The 17,657-nt window shown below is 52.9% G+C and overlaps 5 protein-coding genes across 5 annotated transcripts; 3 read left to right on the forward strand and 2 right to left on the reverse strand.

Moving 5' to 3' along the window:
- Positions 1-4: 4 nt before the first annotated feature.
- On the forward strand, positions 5-6,138 carry PHYSODRAFT_431701 (hypothetical protein; the record flags this gene model as incomplete). Its single annotated transcript, XM_009529196.1, has 3 exons — positions 5-658; positions 805-1,614; positions 1,936-6,138. Coding segments are annotated over 3 exons (5,667 nt in total), but the record flags the coding sequence as incomplete, so codon positions are not given.
- A 265-nt stretch (positions 6,139-6,403) lies between these two features.
- PHYSODRAFT_332228 (hypothetical protein) lies at positions 6,404-10,447 on the reverse strand (the record flags this gene model as incomplete). The annotated part of the gene is made up of 4 exons (XM_009529197.1): positions 6,404-7,884; positions 7,976-9,209; positions 9,255-9,704; positions 9,785-10,447. 4 exons carry the CDS (start codon positions 10,445-10,447, stop codon positions 6,404-6,406), a joined length of 3,828 nt encoding a protein of 1,275 aa, XP_009527492.1.
- Positions 10,448-11,885: 1,438 nt separating this feature from the next.
- Positions 11,886-12,731, forward strand: PHYSODRAFT_499975 (hypothetical protein; the record flags this gene model as incomplete). Its single annotated transcript, XM_009529198.1, has 2 exons — positions 11,886-12,395; positions 12,489-12,731. Coding segments are annotated over 2 exons (753 nt in total), but the record flags the coding sequence as incomplete, so codon positions are not given.
- A 2,405-nt stretch (positions 12,732-15,136) lies between these two features.
- Positions 15,137-16,267, forward strand: PHYSODRAFT_498553 (hypothetical protein; the record flags this gene model as incomplete). Its single annotated transcript, XM_009529199.1, has 1 exon — positions 15,137-16,267. One exon carries the CDS (start codon positions 15,137-15,139, stop codon positions 16,265-16,267), a length of 1,131 nt encoding a protein of 376 aa, XP_009527494.1.
- PHYSODRAFT_332230 (hypothetical protein) lies at positions 16,231-17,526 on the reverse strand (the record flags this gene model as incomplete). The annotated part of the gene is made up of 1 exon (XM_009529200.1): positions 16,231-17,526. One exon carries the CDS (start codon positions 17,524-17,526, stop codon positions 16,231-16,233), a length of 1,296 nt encoding a protein of 431 aa, XP_009527495.1.
- Positions 17,527-17,657: the final 131 nt, after the last annotated feature.

The raw sequence follows: 17,657 nt of genomic DNA on the forward strand, positions 1-17,657 counted from the left end.
GCGCCTCTTCCGGCTGCTGAGGCTGGTCCGCGAGACGCAGTGCGAGCTGGAAGTGGTGAAGCCCGTGCTGGACGAGCTGGAGGTGTTGCGTCTGTGCTGCAGCTTCGGCATGATGCCGACCGTGAACCCCATGGAGTTTGATTTCGACGTGCTGCACGCCAGCGAGTTTGACAAAGAGTTTGCAGATCTCTTGCGCTATGAGCTGCTCGAGCGCACGTGCCTCGATAAAGTGAGAGTCACGGCGCTGTTCGGCAAGCAGAAGGATGTTTCGGCCGCTTTGGTCGACATGCAGGCGTTGTGCTCAAATGAGACAGCGGCGTGGCTCTCAGGTTCTGTGGAAGGGGTTTACTGTGTGAAGGTTGCAGCCGACGGAGAGAAGAACACCGAGAAGGACGACTCTGGTGCTGATTTGGTTCTCTTCTCGTGGATTCGCGACGAGTTGTTCAAGCCTCACATGCTTCGAGACACACCCGCGTTTGTGTTGCGGTTTCTAACCGTTCTAAGTCCAGAGATTGTTTGCTGCGTGTCCAAGGAGGATTTAGAGCTGCTGAAAGCCGCAGTGGTTGAATCCGAAGAGCAGCACGACGACAAGCTGTCACTGTATTCGGTGTCTTTCACTATCGAGAAGCAGGAGGATGAACATGACGGCACGGAGTGCGTGTCCCACACTTCTGCCGACTTGGATGGTGCTATGGGGAACTACGCTTAGTGAAAGGCAGTTATCCTGCTCTCGTATTGACGAAAACGATGGATTGTGCGATTCGCGCCGAACCATTTCAAGAAACATTTCAAGCAAACGCAAAGTTGTCGTTTGCAGCATGGCTGAAGGCGGAGTCGGAGGTCTACCGGATCGATTTGAGTGGGACTATTGGCCGTTCACCCAAGCTCTGTGAAAGCATTCTTCGTGAATTTGATTTGTGGCCGGAGGAGCAAGTGTCGAGTTGCCGTGCCTTGCACGAAAAGAAGCAGATGGAGGAAAGAGAACGATCTCGTCGGCGCTTAAGAGGTGATATTGCAGAGCAACGCACAATTGTGGATAGCTCACGCGAGCTACTTTTGCAGCTCTGTAAGGCCAACTCACCAGCAGCATTGTCGCGCTATGAAGCTGCAGCTGACAAATATGCAACTTTTTGTTCGTGGGTCAAAGCAAACGGCATCTGGAAGCTTGATCGCAAGTCCAAATTGGCGCTCGAAATCCCCAACCGTCTGCAAGATATTGAGGCAACACTGCTCGAATTGCACACGCAAAACCAAGACGCCGACCTCGCCAAATTGTTGAGTTTATGCGCAACCTCCCCCAAAGCGAACCTTTTGCTTGCCATTGAGAAGCAGAAGAGGTCAAGTTGTAGCTCCACCAGCTGGGGTGCTAGCGACTCGCACCTGTGGACGTCATTCCTGGCGAAAACGGCGGAGGTATTGGTCGAGCTGCAGGTGAAGTGGTGGACTGCCGTCGAAAATGGACTGGAAGCGGTGCAGTTGGCCGGTCTTGAAGCTTTGAACCGCGAGCAGAAGCAAAGTGCGTCTGATTTTGACAGTAGCACTAAAGAGATCGTACGACAGCAATTCGATGGTCTCCGTGAAAAGCTCCTGGAAAAAAGTGGATTGCTGTTGAAAGTAAGCGCAAAAGCTCGTAAGGGGTCTATATTGTGCAGCGGAACGAGGGAAATTAAAGCTTCGGCCACCCAGTTCCACGATGTCATCAAAGTACAACTGAACCGTGGCGTTGTGGACGATTGTCTACAGACAGAGCGCTTGGGCCATCATGTGCTTAATGCGTACGAGACTCACATTGCGATGTTCACGATCAAGAACCGGTCGGTCATACAAATAAGCACGGGAAATGAACGAACGTACGTCAACTTGGTGCACTTTCCGGCTAATGCCGATGGGCCTTCTTTACGCGCGAGTGAAATGGTCATCTCCACGTTTGGGAAGGTGCCCTCGCTTTGCGACTTCAATTATCAGAGTCGAAGCATGGTCTTCCTGTCGGCAGATTCAGTCGGGATCTACAAATTCGACGAGACATTCAAGCGAATGGACTACGTGAAAGTTGTTGATTTGGGTGTGCACTCGACGTTGACGGCTCCATTCAACGATATGCTCCTCCTGGGCAAAACAGTTTACGTAACAGACTCAAGTGGCAGCCTACAAGGTGTCGACATCAATTGTGACCAAACTTCGATTACCGGAGCAGTACCCAGTGATACTGATACTTCGCGCAGCCGTCTTATGGGGTTCTCGGATGATCTTGCTATCGGGGCTGTTTTGGTCACAGCGTGCGCGGATGGATCTTTTGAGGGAAAACTGTCGTGCGTTGCTCTTGATGCCTATCGCCAGCTACCTGTTGCGCCACTAGGAGACACTTTTCTGACGAACGAAGTGCAAGCAGAGAGTGTGAACGGACATGTTTTTGTTTTCGATCCATTAGCAAGAAAGCTGCACGCATTTTCCGTTGACGTGACTGTCCGTAGCGATTCCTACAGCATGCGGCAGTTCGATGACGATGACGACACCAAGGCTTCTGGAAAGGATGCTAGCGGCGAGAAGTGTCTGCGCAAGGAGCACTGGATGTACACGTTTTATCACGTTTTCGAGAAGTTCCCAGTGATTGGGCTGCTGGAAGATGGATCCCCGCCACCTCTTTCTGTTCTTGTGTGTTGCCAGTCCTGTGACGACGTCAATGGTGCTCTAGAAGATTGTCACAATTTTCTGTCACTGTTGATGAGCGACTTGATGGCTGTCAACAAACCGTTGCGAGGGCTGGATCTTACGAGAGGGCTTGGCATGCGGTGTACCCCTTTACTGGGTCTGAATATGAGTGAAAAATCCATGGTGGCATTCCTCCAGACGCTCGTTACTTTTCTTCCTATTCAAATCTGTCGCGCTGAGGCAAACGCGCTGACAGTGCTACGAGATGGATTGGACCCATCTTTCGATGTAGCCGAAGTGGAGCAGGAGTCAGCGGATATTGCTGAATCAACTCGATTTGGGCTTTTGTCGCCACTTTTGTCGGCGTGGGAAGGTCGCGTCGTCGTCATCACGTCCATGGGAAAGCAGTCGACCGGGAAAAGCTACTTCCTCAATCACTTAACGGGGTCCTCGTTTGCCATCGCTGGAAATCGTTGCACTGACGGTGCGTGGATGACACTACGCATCATGAAAGATGTTTTGCTTGTCGTTCTGGATTTCGAAGGTCTGGGGTCCTTCGAGCGAACAGATCAAGAAGATGTTTTTCTTGCGGTGCTGAATGCGTCGCTGTCGATGTTCACGATATTCCGGATGGAAATGCGGCTTGACAAAGAAATTGACAAGCTTTTCACCAAGTTTCAAAAGGGAATGGATCTACTCAAGCAAGACAAGCGACTGTTCCGAGGAATATTCTACATGAGTGTGAAGGACATTAACCCGAATGATGGCCGAGATGTCCTCTCGGAGTTTACGGGGAAAATCAGGAACCTGCTCAAAGCCACGTCGGGGCAAAACTTCCTAACGAACATGTATTCGGGTAAAGTGAGTATTAATTGCTCCCCTCCGTTAGGGACTCCTGGCTACTACGAGTCGCTACTTCACGCGAAGAAGTTGGTCAAGAAAGTTATTACGCAGCAGGGCGAATCGGAGCATGGGTTTCGAAGCGGAAGAGCCTTCCACGACTTTATCCGACTGGTATTGGCCAAAATCTCGATCCTGGATTGGACCACTGTTGAAGAAACCGCGCAACAACTTCAGATGAAGGAGCTTCACCGAAATCTGCCTGGTATCATTCGCACAGGAATTCTGCCGGATTCAAAGAACGAGCGTGCTGCTGGAATGCTTTCTTTCGAAGATCTATGCCATGACTACCACGAGTGTGCTGAATCTTGGAAGCGTTTGAACCTCCAGTTCTCACTAGCAGCGATTGACGAGAATTTAGATTTTGGACCATCAGTCTGCGCTGAAACAGCGGACACAGGGTCTATCTACGATGCCATCACGATGCTGTTTCAACACTATTTGGAGCTGATATTGAAGGGAGCAGAAGAAAAAATCACCACGGCAGACTACACCAATTTCGACGCCATGCTGTCTTTTTTGGTTTGCCGTCGTAAATCGAAGGCTGTTGTCTGGGTGAAGGAATTCCTGGGACCTGAGCGATTTGCGGATGATTGGGATAACATCGAGCGAGCTCGACTTCTCCCGTTCGAGACGCGTTTTAAGAGGTGTGGTCATGGGTGCGCGCAGTGCCAACTCCAGTGTATGCGCCCAGCTTGCCACTCCCCAGGTGAGGAGAAGCACAACTGTGGCATGACTCATGTGTGCCGCAGCTATTGTGAGTACTGTGTGCAGAGCTACCAGCACCGTGAACAGGTTCCTCGCTGTACCGGTAAGGCTGGCCACGAAGGAACGTGCGACTGCGGAAAGGGAGACCACACTTGCGGGTTTGTATGCAGTCTCGCGGATGCTTCGAACTGCGAAATTGTTTGCGTGCAGATGGCGGGGCATGACGGAAATCATCGCTGCTCCGTCAAGCAGCACATTTGCGGTATTTTGTGCAGTGCGCCAAATTGTGAAGGGGTGTGCGTGTTGAACGGAGAGCGGCTTCACACTGTGCACAAGTGTGTGGAGACGCAGTGCGCCTATGCGTGCGAGATGGAAAGCTGTGAGGAGCGTTGCGATTCCGCAAACCATTTTCATGGAAATCCTGGATTAAGTGCAACACTTGCCCAAGAACAAGGAGGCTTGCTTGGGTATTACTCGGGCAGCAGTGAAAATGCGCGGCATATGTGTGCTTCAAGCCACGTATGCAGTAAAGTTTGTGAGGCGAATGGCATATGCAGCAAAAGCGTCCGAGTCTCCACGCGTCAGTTCAGCGGTTCGTTCGACAATTTCGAGTATGGATCGAAGCGGATGGTTGGAACACGCAACCAGTGCGCCATCGTATTGGAGCCCGGACAAACAAGCCACGGCGGTATGCACTCGTGTGCCAAGAGGTTGTGGGGTGGGAGGGTAGCCCCTCATGGATGCGACGCGAGATGCGTGGCCTGTGAGTATTACTGCGCCAAACCGTTCGGACACCACGGACTGCACTCTGCTGCACACGGCAACATGCGCAAGATGCACTTTGTTGCTAAGCAGAGCACCATCAGCTGGGATAACCGCAAGTACGCCGCAGGCGAGAAGGGTAGCGCCGAAATGTGCAGTTTGTACTGCTCTACAGCCGGACGAGGACACGTCCACTACCTCAAGTGCTACCAGAGTGCTGATGCGTGTGTCTACTCGGCTTTGGGGGATCACCGACGCCACTGCGAAACTGCGTTGATTCCAGCCCCAGACCACGAGGTTGATGAAGTGTTGCATGCTGAGTACTGGAGAACGATCGGGTGGGAAGACCCTTGTTCGTCCCCTGCAGAGCGCGCGCTGTTCACTAAGTGTCCGTACTTATGCAATGCACCGGACCACAAAGGACGTGAGAAAGAACCTTCCGGCTGTGATCTCCCTGTCTGGCATCTACCTGCTGCATCCGTTCCCTTCCTGGAGCGAGATGGTGTCACGTACATCAACGGCCATCGTTTTACGTGCTCGCATGCCGCCTCCGCTCGTATATTGCACCACGTTTTCGTCTTGGACTGCTCGGGGTCGATGAAAGGCGGTCCGTGGCAAGCGTTGGTGAAAGGAGTCCGGGACTATTTGCGAGGTCGGATGTCGTGCGGCTGTCGTCAAGATATCGTCTCGGTAATTACCTTTGGGGATAAGGGCACTCTCGAGTATGAAAAAGTCAAGATTGAGCAGGCTGCAACGCGATGCGTGAACTTCCGTGGTGGGGGGACGTACTATGAGAAGGGCTTGAAACAAGCGAACGCCGTGCTCTCACGGAATCCGATGAAAAAGTACCAGCCTGTACTCATCTTCTTCACGGACGGTCGACCTGCTGACCGTAAGCAAGGGCTGAAGCTAGCGACGAGCATGCGGCAGCAATACGCGGTGTCGGGCTTGCGAGCTTTTGTGGTTGGGTATGGACGTGTCAGCGATCTGGGCGTCACAGATCTCGCCGAGCACCTTGGCGGGACAGTGCACGAAGCCATTTCAATTGACGATCTCTGGGACACGTTCCGCTCGATCTCCATGTCACTTGGGGCCCGTGCAGGGCTCATTTCCAGCACCTTTGCGTGAAGTAACGAGCAAAAAGGCGTCAGCATGTGAGGATAAGGCTCAGCGATGATGAAGCACGTGAAGCGACGACTTGAAAAGGCTGTAAGGGGAAGAAAGAAAGAAACTAAGAAGGAATGACAAAGGCAGCTTTTGACGATTTTGAAGGAAGATACATTTTTGTACTTGGCACCAGCTAACTAGCCAATTCATAGTCTTACAAGAAAAGAAGTCAAAGTGGAGTTTCCTCGACAAATAGGTTTTCGCACTACTTTTGAGTTTATTGCTCAATTTCTTCATTGCGGCTGATGAGTGGTGACGCAATTGTATGTTCGGCTGCTGGGGGCGAGTTGCGCCGCCGGCACCCGGAATTGTCTACCGACTCAATTGCATTCGGCAGGGCGGTACTGTTGAGGGTATTGAAACTCACATGCCACTCCAGCGGGTCGGTCGCCAGCATGATGTGAAGCAGGGGGGCAAACGCCTCGAAGCAGCTGTGGGGCGTCTTCAGAGCTTTGAACATCAAATCAATGTTGGCAGGAAGCTCATCGCTCTCCTTGTCCGCAATGTGGACGCCCTTAGCTTCACCAACGTTCGGTACATCTTTGTGGCCGCTGCGCAGGAGATGGTCTTGCTTCTCCGGAGCCTTGCTGTTCTGGTGTGTGACTTTACGTCGTAGGGACGATAAAGGAATCCGATCCGAGTTGGGAGGAGGGTCACCCGCTTCCTTCCCAGCGACTTCCTTGGCAACAGGGAGGTTCGCTTGCGCAGCTGGTTGTCTCTGGGTCTGGATCGCTTGGACGGCTCCCAGTAGAGCTGCTCCCCAGTGCTCTTCCATGTCAGTTCTCGAGCAAGACGCAATGTGTTGCTTCTTTAGGTGTTTGTACGCACGCTCACACAAATTGAGAGCGAGACGAGTGAATAGGTGCCCCTGCAGCACTTGAACAAACGCCTCGGAGCTCAGAGAAAGCAGATCACAGGCCCGTACGGTCCGTACAGTATAAGCGCTGATGGTGCACCCCAGCAAACCACGCTCTCCGAAGTAGCTGCCACTACGGAGCCCAACCGGTCGATCCAGGAGAGAGCGGCTGTGCATGCTCAAGTGGCCTTTGATCACGAAATACATGGCTCGCACGATACTTCCTTCCGTGACAACACTCTCATCGCGTGGGTAGCACTCGAAGCGCAAGCGTTCAGCAAGAGCGCGCGTGAACTCGTCCATCCTCTGGCTTTCGTCCCAGCAAACAGGGGCGATGACCTTCATGATGAACCACGAAAGGAGCTTTGTGGACACTTGAAGCACGTACGACGTACGGATAGCTTTAGGCATTTCCGCCAGAAGTTCTTCGTAGTTCACACCAGCATGCGACGACCAGAGAGACGTCATAAACGCGTACGTCCGAGTCTTCAGACGATCACTGAGACGAAGGCGTGCCATGTAAAGGTCCACGGCGATGTAATTCTTGCGGAACCCCACTTCCAGTCCGATATAGGAAATGAAAAGACTCGCGAGTTCACCAATGACGTATGACATAGTGATGAGACCCACGAAAGACATTCCAATGTGGAACGCGTAGAGCGTTGCAGTCTCAGGCTCGGGGCAGTAAGCTTTCTTGACGAAAGTCACCATCGCGAAGAAAAGTCCCCGCAATAGACGAAGCGCGAGCTGAGAGGAGGACGGATTCTGAGGGTCCGAGACAACCAGATCCTGGGACGGAAGCCACCCTTCCCACTCTGCTCCGAAGCCTGCGTCCATCGACACTGCCAGATACGCACACGCCACCCAGTAGATGACCAACAAATACCCCATCCAGACGTGCCAAAAGCTGGATGTCTCGTTGGAAAAAGCTACGTCGGTTTAGCTCGTTGAAGTAGCTGCCGAGGTTGAAAATCTTGATGCAACGTAGCAATTTGAACCACGCTCTGCAGCCCAGTACTGCCAGCACATCGTAGAACGGAATGGCGGCGAGGATATCCCACAGCATCCGCTCCTTCCTGTACACGCTACGCAGCTTTTGGTCATACAGTTCCATGGACGCCTGGGACTCACGCACGTGCCAGCTAAACCAAAGATCCACGACGATAGCGACTTCGCAAAGGATCCCTATGATAATTACGAGAACGGGGACGACCGCTGTGCGATCCATAGCGTCCATCGTGAGCTGGTAGGGGGTCATAACGGCGACAAACATGGTGCAGCAAATGATGAACCGCAGCCAAAAGTGGGGAAACTTGCTCTGCACTGGAACCCCGTGAAGAAACCCATCGACCAACCGAAGAAGAGGCTTCTGAACCTGCTGGTCTACCAAACCCACCGACGTCGGAACTGGGAGGATCCGACTGCTGCTCCCAGTGCTGCTACGCTGCAAACGGGTGTGATATCGCGCTCCTTTCGACCCCTCGGCTCGCTCATTCACAATGTCCGAACGTGACAAAGCTCGCCCACCACATATCAGCATCCCACGGCGTTGCTCATCGCGCGAAAGCTGCTCCAGTCGCGCCTGCTCACGGTGAATATTCGCGATTTGAATGACCTTCTCCTTCCACTTGGGGTACCGCTCGAATACTAGCTCCAGCGATTCGCGCGACAGTCTGTACAGGATGCACGACGTCCGAGCCTGGATGTAGGCGTCCCGTTCCCCAATCGTGAATAATCCGTTCTCACCAAAATATCTGCCAGCGGATATCTCGTTCATCTTCTTCAGTTGGCCTGGAATACTGATCTGCTGCAAGCTGTCATCGATATCCTCCGGTGTCGGTCCAGCCTGGAAGGACGCGTTCTCCTTGCTTGCTACAGTGTCTGCTACAGCTCTGAACGTGGGTCTGGAACGTTTGGCTAGCTGCATGGGCAGCAGAACGTCGAGGATGCCCGTGAATACGAAGAACATGTCGCTGCCGCAGTCCCCGAACCTGAAAACTAACTCGCCACGAAAAACCAGCACCTGCGTGAACTGGGACACCAGCATTCGCGTGATGGGTATCTCCATCCCCGCGAGGAAATCCACTTTCTCGATCATGGGCTTTAGGTATACAAGGCGGATATCCGTCAGCAAGGACGGTGGCGAACACTCTCCGAGCAGATGCTGCTGGGTGATCGTGTGGTACCTTTTAAACAACAAGAAGGTCTAGACCCGCTCCTGGAGGATAGTCGGGATCTTGAAATGGTCTAGCATTTGTCGTGCTGCCCCCATTTTGACATCGAATTCTCTGCTCTCGGAGCTTGTGAGCTCGATAATGTCGGTAAAATTACCAAGCACGTACGCAAACAGGAAAACGCCCGCGGTCATGGTCACAACGCTGAAAATGCATTGGGCCGTGGTCTGTGGGTACTCGGACTCGCCTGAAGACGACATGAGACCGAACGACCAATAGAGAGACGCCATGTACTGGAGCATGAGCGACCCATTCTCCAGCTTCTTGGATGGCAGCCACAGGTTCTCACCGAATGCCGTCTGGGTGGCGGTCGGGGCTGAGCTGTCGCTGAATTTGGGGGTGGCTACTCCCGACGCAAAGTTGAACCAGATGCAGCCCAGAATGTGCGAGAGCATGAACGTGTAGCAGAGCAGTTTGAACAGATGCAGCTCCGTTGTCGCTTAAGGTACCGCGTCTCGAGTGCGTGAAGTTGCTTGGGAACTTTGAACAATCGCAGAAGTTTGTTGACGTTCAGGAGGTCCCATCGCTGGTACGACTCTATGCCCCAATTCACAGCATAAAGCGGCAATAGCGCGATGATATCCAAAGCGAAAGCCCCCGATCGGAAGTACTGGTGCTTGATGCGGTGGATATCCATGACTTTATTCCCGTACTCGTAAAACCCAAGTCGTGAGCGAATGAAAACGTCCAGGAGAAACGAACACTCTAAGAAGACCATGAGTGAGTCCACCTTATTATGTCTTTCCTCCAGAGGGAAGAACGCCTGGAACATCACTACCACCCACTGCGTCGTCATCACCATGAACAGCCACGTTTCCCACGCCAAAGTAAACAGTGAATCTGGATCGTACACAATAGTGAATACGCTTGCTAGGGCCAACTGCACCCTGTGGAGCATGCTCCTGACTTGGTTATATTCCTCTCTGTCGGTTTGCACGTGCATACTCGCGAGTTCGCTGCTCATCAGCCTCCGATCAACAGTGAGAAGTTCAGTCTTTAATGGTGGGAAAATCGCCTCCATAGCTCGCAGTTGGTCGCGAGACACAAAGAGAAGGATACAGCCGCTGTTGGCGCTCACATGCTCCATGTAACCTTCCCCACGCTCCTGCTGTGTCAGTGTAGCCGTGCCAACGTACCCGCCTCTGTGGATTTTAGACGGAGGTCCACCCATTTTCACGACGCAGACCTCCCCTTCCAGCACGAAATACATTTCAGTGACGTAGTCTCCATGGCGGTAAACCGTCTCCCCTTGCCCGTACTGGATATTTTCAAGTTCAAGGTGAAAATAGCTTTTGAGGAGAGAAAGCAGAGATGAAACCAACGCTCAAGTGCTAGGAGCAGTCGTAGAGGTCGTAGCGTTAGTTTCAAAATCTCTGTCTGCCGCTTAAGCTCTCCTGCTTTAGCTTTCAGCCTTCAGCACTCCGGTCATGGTGAGACTTACAAGCCGCTCCTTCCTTCACTTGACACCTGAAGTGGTGGAGTTCGAAGCAGAGCATCCGTTTTATGCTAAGGTCTTACAGCTAGACTCGGAGGAGATGACGTTTCGCAGCTTGGAAGGAGGCGAAGGGAAACTGGATCGTGCCGTCGCCGAAGACCACGTGGTTCGGGCCAGTCAAGTTTCTCAGGCCGGTCAGATCTCGTTGGTCCGACGACCCGTGTCCGTCAGTTTAGCTGGAGAGGTTCAGTATGGACAAGTGACCTCGGTCGACCAGAGCAGTGTCACGATCCGATCCGGTGGTCATGAATTTGTGGCAGCGGCAGCTGCAGTCCACCAGTGATTGTTCTGTTGCTTGAAGACGTCGAGTTCAGAAGCGACGAGTGGAGTCCTACTGACCTAGAGGCGATGGAGCAGTCAATTCTGAGTCGGCTGCTCGGTACCGGCGGTAGTTCTGCTTCAAATCAAGTGTCCGAGATACTGGAAGGTCTGATGAGTGAGGAAAATCACCCTAGTGGTGACAAGGTGTGTCAGTGGATCGACCCAAGAACAGGAGAGGAAGCTCATTTTCCACTCCAGCACGCTATAAATTTCGCTTTTTACGTCGACGGAGGGGTGTCACCAGTGCCACGCAGCGTAGGCAACTCATTTTGCATACCACCAAAGCCCCAACCGCTTCGGAGCACGTCCGCTTTGTCTCGCGGCTCGGTTCAGGACGTGGAAGAGCTCTTTGACCCGTTTCCAGACGACGATGACTCGCCCCAAAACGAATCGGAACGCGGTGCTGAAGTTGGTCGGGCAAACACTACCACACAACACGTGACAAAACGACAGCAAGAGGTCACGATTGCCAACGGCGACGATGGCCACGTCCCCTCCAAGCGACAACGAGTTCAAACCGCTATTGATCAAGACGCGTTGATTATCGCAAAAATAAGCGACGAACCGGACCTTCTCGAGCGTTTCTTAATAATTAGGAAGGAGGAGGCCAACGTCAAAGCGCAGCCGGTGGAGGGTGGTGGTACCATGCGTACTCACGTACAGAAGCCATCCCCTACGACAAAAGAAGTCGTCTAAGTACGCATTTGCACCGTCCGAGGAGCAGGAATTAGTTCACAAGCGCATAATAACGGAGAAGCACAAAGGTTAGTCTGCCAATGTGTTTTGCAGAGGTTTAGTTCGGTCCGAGCACGTGGAGTTCAAAGCCGTACCTGGAATTTGTACGCAGGCCTATGATATTCGTTTCGGTTCTGGTGGTCTTTCGATTCGACACTTTGCAAGACTATCGAGGGATGAGCGGGTGGCTTGGTTGGAGGCCGGTGGTTCAAGCTTTGACAATTTGTCCGCAACTGCAGAATTCTCGGCGGCATCGCCGGTATCGCGCATCGAAGGTGTTGTGGACTCTGACAGGGTTTTCCTCACCTATGCTCGCGAGTTTTGCTGTGCTGAACTGGTCGAATTGGTTGAGACCATCGTGAAGTTCACCGAACACACGCTATCGCAGGTATCGTGGACGCCAAAAGAGATTTCTAGCTTAGTTTTCTGGGTAAATGACGTTCTCGAGGATTTTCGTACAGCGGCTGAGGAAGGTGGTGAGCTTCGAGCCGTACAGCAACATTGTACGACCGATGACCGGTTGCTCAAGGATGTGATGTTTATAAAGGTGCATCGGCAAGTGCAGGATGTACGACACGAGATGATGTCGGGACCAGCACGCCTTGAGGGCCACGTTGAACAAGGATCCCAGCTCCGCAACGGCCGCAACCACGACGGTAAGAAGCGATTTGGGCGAATCCCTAAGGAAGTACTTCGCAAATTACCAGTGCAGAACGACCCCGCATCAGGAAAGTCGCGACGACTGTGCATGCGTTTTCTCTCAGCGGCGGGTTGTGCGGTGGACAGTGATGGCGGTTGTCCCAGCGAGCATGGGCATCGCGTTCCCAAGCTGCTACCCGCGATCGTGAAAAAAGAGATTGACAGGCGCTTTGGTGGGCTGAAGGACGAGCACAAAGAGTTATGACTCGTTCAGACTGGTCTGGCAATGTATCCATCACGAACGCAAAACGACCGACCGTCGGCGGTGCCATGCAAAGCCGATAGGGTGGCGCGAGGTCAAGTAGCAAACTGCGTTAACACAATCAATTCAAGTGATGGATCTCAGACGGTGTTGGACCAGTCTAGATTACGCGTGCAATCGAGGCCCCCACGCGACTCAATTAGGGTACCCACAACAACGAGCAAGATTGGCGAGGTAATTTGTGCGCAGTCGGCGGGATCTGCGGTAAATCCGACAGCGCCAATGGCTGCTGGTTGCACAGATAGTCGTCAATCGAGGCCTTGTTATGACACAGAGGCAGACGCAAGGAGCGAGACCGGCAAGGTATCCTGCACCCGGGTAGCTGACTTGCGTTCAAAATCACTTGGGTCGCAGCAGTTGCCGGTGGAGGGTGCAAGCGTTTGTCGGTTGAGGTGTTGCAGTCACGCCCACATTAGTCTGTCATTGGATTCGGCGCGAGAGATTCAATCATGTTTGGAAGTGGATTTATTTCGGGCCGAAGCTCGAATTTCCGTCCTGCACCGCAAACGGGGGTTCGTTAGTGCAAAGCGACCCGCATCTCCTGTCTACGCAATTGACGGAGTAGCCTGCAAGTCTCTATCCACCGTAATTCGCACGCACAATATGTCCCTGGAAGAGGCTACGCGATTTGTGCGGTGCGAAGATAGCATAGACAGCAGACCGAACAAAGCCATCGATCCTGTCCGGCTGCGGACCGTTCTTAACGGCTATCAACATCTCGATCTACTCGTTGAAATTGCTGAGAAGGGCATCGACGTGGGGTGGAGACAAGGGCCGAGACCGCGGCGGCCACCACCGAAGAACCATGGTTCCTGCCGACGTTACCTACGTGCTGTCACAAGAAGCATTCGGGATGGCCAAGACTCCGGTCAATATTTGATAGTTGATGCCGATATCATTGAGCGGTGGCCAGAACTAATCTGCAGTCCGCTCGGTGCTGTTGAGAAGAAGGATGTGGACCCGATGGAGGAAGTGCGCATAATTCACGACTTATCCTACCCAAAAGACGACTGTGTAAACGCTGCATTTATTGTCGAGTCGGTGCCCAAAGTGAGATACGAGTCAGTGGTAGTTATCGCACGGCGCATCGACAGTTTAGCAAAAGCAGGGCATGCAGGCCGGATACGCGTCCTCAAGGGAGATGTCAAGAGTGCCTTTCGCCACTTAAGAACACGCGCAAACCAGGTCTTCAGAATGGCGGCATATGTGAAAGAACTCGGCATTCTCGTCGTCGATATGGCGGCACCATTTGGCTGGTCAGGTTCGCCCCCCTGCTACGCACGCTTTGGCCGTGCCATCACGTGGCTAATGGGCAGAAGTTCACCTGCAGCGGTGTCCGACTCGAGCGACACGAACCCATTTTTTCCTTACGAGTGGGTAGATGACCATGTCTTGGTCGAACCGGATGTCCAGAACAGGTTAGAACTCGCTGAAGCTACTTTACGACACGCTATGTTGGCTGTCTTAGGGCCCCGTTCGATCAATGAGGCAAACTTTTCGGAATGGAGTGTGGAAATTGTTGTTCTGGGTCTACTATGGAACACCGAGCGCCGCACCGTATCGATACCAGAAGAGAAGATCGCTAAAGCTCGTGCTCGCGCCAGTGCGGTGGAGCAACGCGGCACAGCGTCAAAATCCGAACTGTACAAGCTACTGGGTTCTCTTCGCCACGTGGCTAATTGTCTGCCAACAGCCAAGCCTTTTTACCAACGATTGTAGACACTGTGTACATCAGCACCACGGTTCGGCAGAATTAAACTTACAGCAGGGGCCAAAACAGATCTCGTGTGGTTTCGGCACATTTTAATGCATGGTTGTTTTGCTGAATTACCGCTTGCGATGTTTGGCGAGCTGCCGGCACCGGACGTGGAGCTGTATATGGACGCGTCCAACCTCGGGCTAGCCGTGCTTGATCCCGCCTGCGAGTCATATATACAGATCCAGTTTGATGACGAAGAGAAATTGCTCATCGACAAAGTTGGTAGCGGCCATGACGAGTTTTCAATCAATGTCAGGGAACACTTGTACATTGCCATCGCGTTGTGGTCGTGGGGTTCAAAGTGGAGCACACAAGCGAACGGACGCACAATTCATGTCAAGTGTTGGAGTGACAATGCCGCAGCTGTGAGTTGGTGCAATCGGATGCACTCCAACAACGCGTTCAGCCAAGAAATAAATCGGGCGATTGGTCTGGCTGAAGTGTATTTCAACCTTCGAGTATCGGCGGATCATATTCCAGGATCGGCCAATTGGATGGCTGATGCAGCTTCGCGAGCTTGGCCCGAACCTTACATTGCTCGATGGACTAATTTTTCTTCGTGTTGGGTGCAGACACAAGTTCCACAAGAATGCAGGAAAATTTACATCGACTTCTCGAATCTCTTCAGTCCGAGTCACTGGCCACGACGTCCAAGATCAAGTATGCAAGCACATGGACACAGTGGTGTAGATGGTGTGAGCGGCTTCAATTCGCAAAATGGCTGCCAGAAGACCGCCGGCAACATTCGTACCAGCTCGCCCTTTTCGCCACGTACTGCTGGAAATATGGCTGGGGAAAATCGGGATCGGGGAATTCTGCCTCGACCGTGCTCTCTAAAGTCAGCCATATTGCGTGGCATCATAGGCGAACCCTTGGTTACAACGTCGGCCTTTTGCCGGGCCACCAACTCGCTATCACCGCAATGCGGCGGAAAGACCCATCAAGCAAGCCAAAATCTCCCGTTACAAGCGCAATCCTCAAGTGCCTGCATGAGCTCCTCGATTTCGCAGTTGCCCAGCACCGGGTCATTTGGGGGGCTTCGGTGCTGGGCTTCTTCTTTCTTTTGAGAAGATCCGAATATTTGGCTCAAGGTTCAAGGATGCACGACTACGCAATTCGGAGAGCGGATGTCAAATTTGTGGATGCTAGAGGCCACGAGACCCGAAACCTTCATGATGTGACTTCGGTGATTCTACAATTTCGAGGGAGTATATCCGACCAATTTGGCAAGGGTACTTCTCGAGAATTGGCGAGATCTGGGCATCGGTGGTGTTGCCCTGTACTAGCAGCATTGTACCTAGTTCGTCACCACAAGGCGCTTCGTATTGATGCGGGCGAGTTACTGTGCAAGGTGGATGCATCTCACAATTTGCAAGTATCCGACGTGGTAAGAGCGATAAAGGCTGCTGCTGGTCGAGCTGGCCATAATCCGCAAGACTACGCCTCGCACTCCCTTCGAAGTGGCGGCGCTACGGCGCTGTTTAATGCTGGTTTTGATAGTCTGGCAGTGAAGCTGTTTGGGAGATGGAAGTCCGACGCAGTCGAACGATACACGCGCATAAGTGGGCAGTTGACATCGCGGATGGTCGCAAATGCTGCAGAAGCCCGCATTGCATCAAGTTTAGGGGCATCCCCCACGCCCGGATACCCCGGCAGTGGTGGTGCTACAATGCAACTTCGTCATCATTGTGCCGCGTTTGGCACACCCCCAGAATCGTGAGCGACTTGACTGAAAAGAATAAAGCTGGCGTTCTCCACCATAACTTCTTCGAGCTTGTCCCGTACAGGATGCACACCCTGCAGTAGTGCTAGCGTCTGCAGAACCGGGGTACAAATACTTCGTAGCAGTTCCAGTCGCATTGAGTGTGGCAGATCTGCGAGTAAGTCACGGAGAACCGCGCCCCGATGCGAAGACCACCAGTAATCCAAAAAGGACTTGACACGGTGGTGTATAGCTAGCGGGGCCTTCTGTCGTCGAAGGAACAGCTGAATGCGAGTATTCGTCTCGATAAACTGCTTCTGCTCGAAGGCGGAGGCGGTAAAGCGCTTCTGTACGTTGTCCACTACAACGCCCGATATCAAGAAACCTCCGAGCATGAGGATCAACGCTGCTACCAGTTGAACGTCACTAGTTGGCTCCACGGTGTTCCCAGGCGACGCCAAGACCCCTACAGCGTAATAAAGCGAGCGGAAGTACTCCATGGCCGCAATCTCTCCCAGCTCTCGTCGGTTCATATTCTCATCGAATATCACGCCGTTGCAGTTCGCCAAGTGCGTTGCGTTCAGTCGGCGCAAGCAGAGGCTGGTAGGGCAGACCCAAGCTTCGTTCTCGTTTGGATCGAACCCTTCGAGGTACGAAATGCCGAAGTAAATGCACGCTACGACGTGGAACATCATGAAGAACAGGAGGATCAGCAGCACAAGCTGTCGCCTGCTGTTCAACTGGATGAAGTGGTCCAGCTCTTTCAGGTGCCGCTTCAAATGGAACACGCGCAGGAGGCGAGGCAACCGCATGAGTCCATACGCCTCCATGTGCAGATACTTGTAGGGCAACGCGCACAGGAGATCGAAACGAAACCCCGTCCGGAGGTGTCGAAGTGCACTCAGCTTCGGATCCATGACTTTGTCCGACTCAATCATGTAGGCGAGATTCAGATTCAAAACGAGGTCAAGCAGCAGGCCGATATTCGAGATGGAGTCGATGGATTGAGTGACCCACGACGGGCGCTGCCAGAGCGGGAAAATCACTTGGACAGGGACCATGATCCAGCAGTAGCAAAGGTTCGAGAACAGCAGCAGCAGCCACCACATTCGCGCGGGAGAATCAAAGTCGATGCATCTCTGGAGCAGAATCAGCCGCCACAGGCCGTGGTGTTTGTACACCATCTTGAGCTTTGGTCCTTGGCGTTGCTCGAACGGTGGAGGTTCGTGGTCATTCTTCGTTGTCAGAGTGTGCGAGAGCAGATCGTCCGTTGACATCGTTGTATCTGTTCTCGTGTCTCGTGAGAGATGCTCAATGTTAACTGGCTTAAGACCTGGCTGAGGGAGGTCCTGCAGCAACGGACCAATGGAGTTTTTCTTGGACTGCTTGCGCGAGATGCTTATTCGTT

The sequence above is a fragment of the Phytophthora sojae genome (assembly GCF_000149755.1).
Source record: "Phytophthora sojae unplaced genomic scaffold PHYSOscaffold_4, whole genome shotgun sequence".
Taxonomy (NCBI): domain Eukaryota; phylum Oomycota; class Peronosporomycetes; order Peronosporales; family Peronosporaceae; genus Phytophthora; species Phytophthora sojae.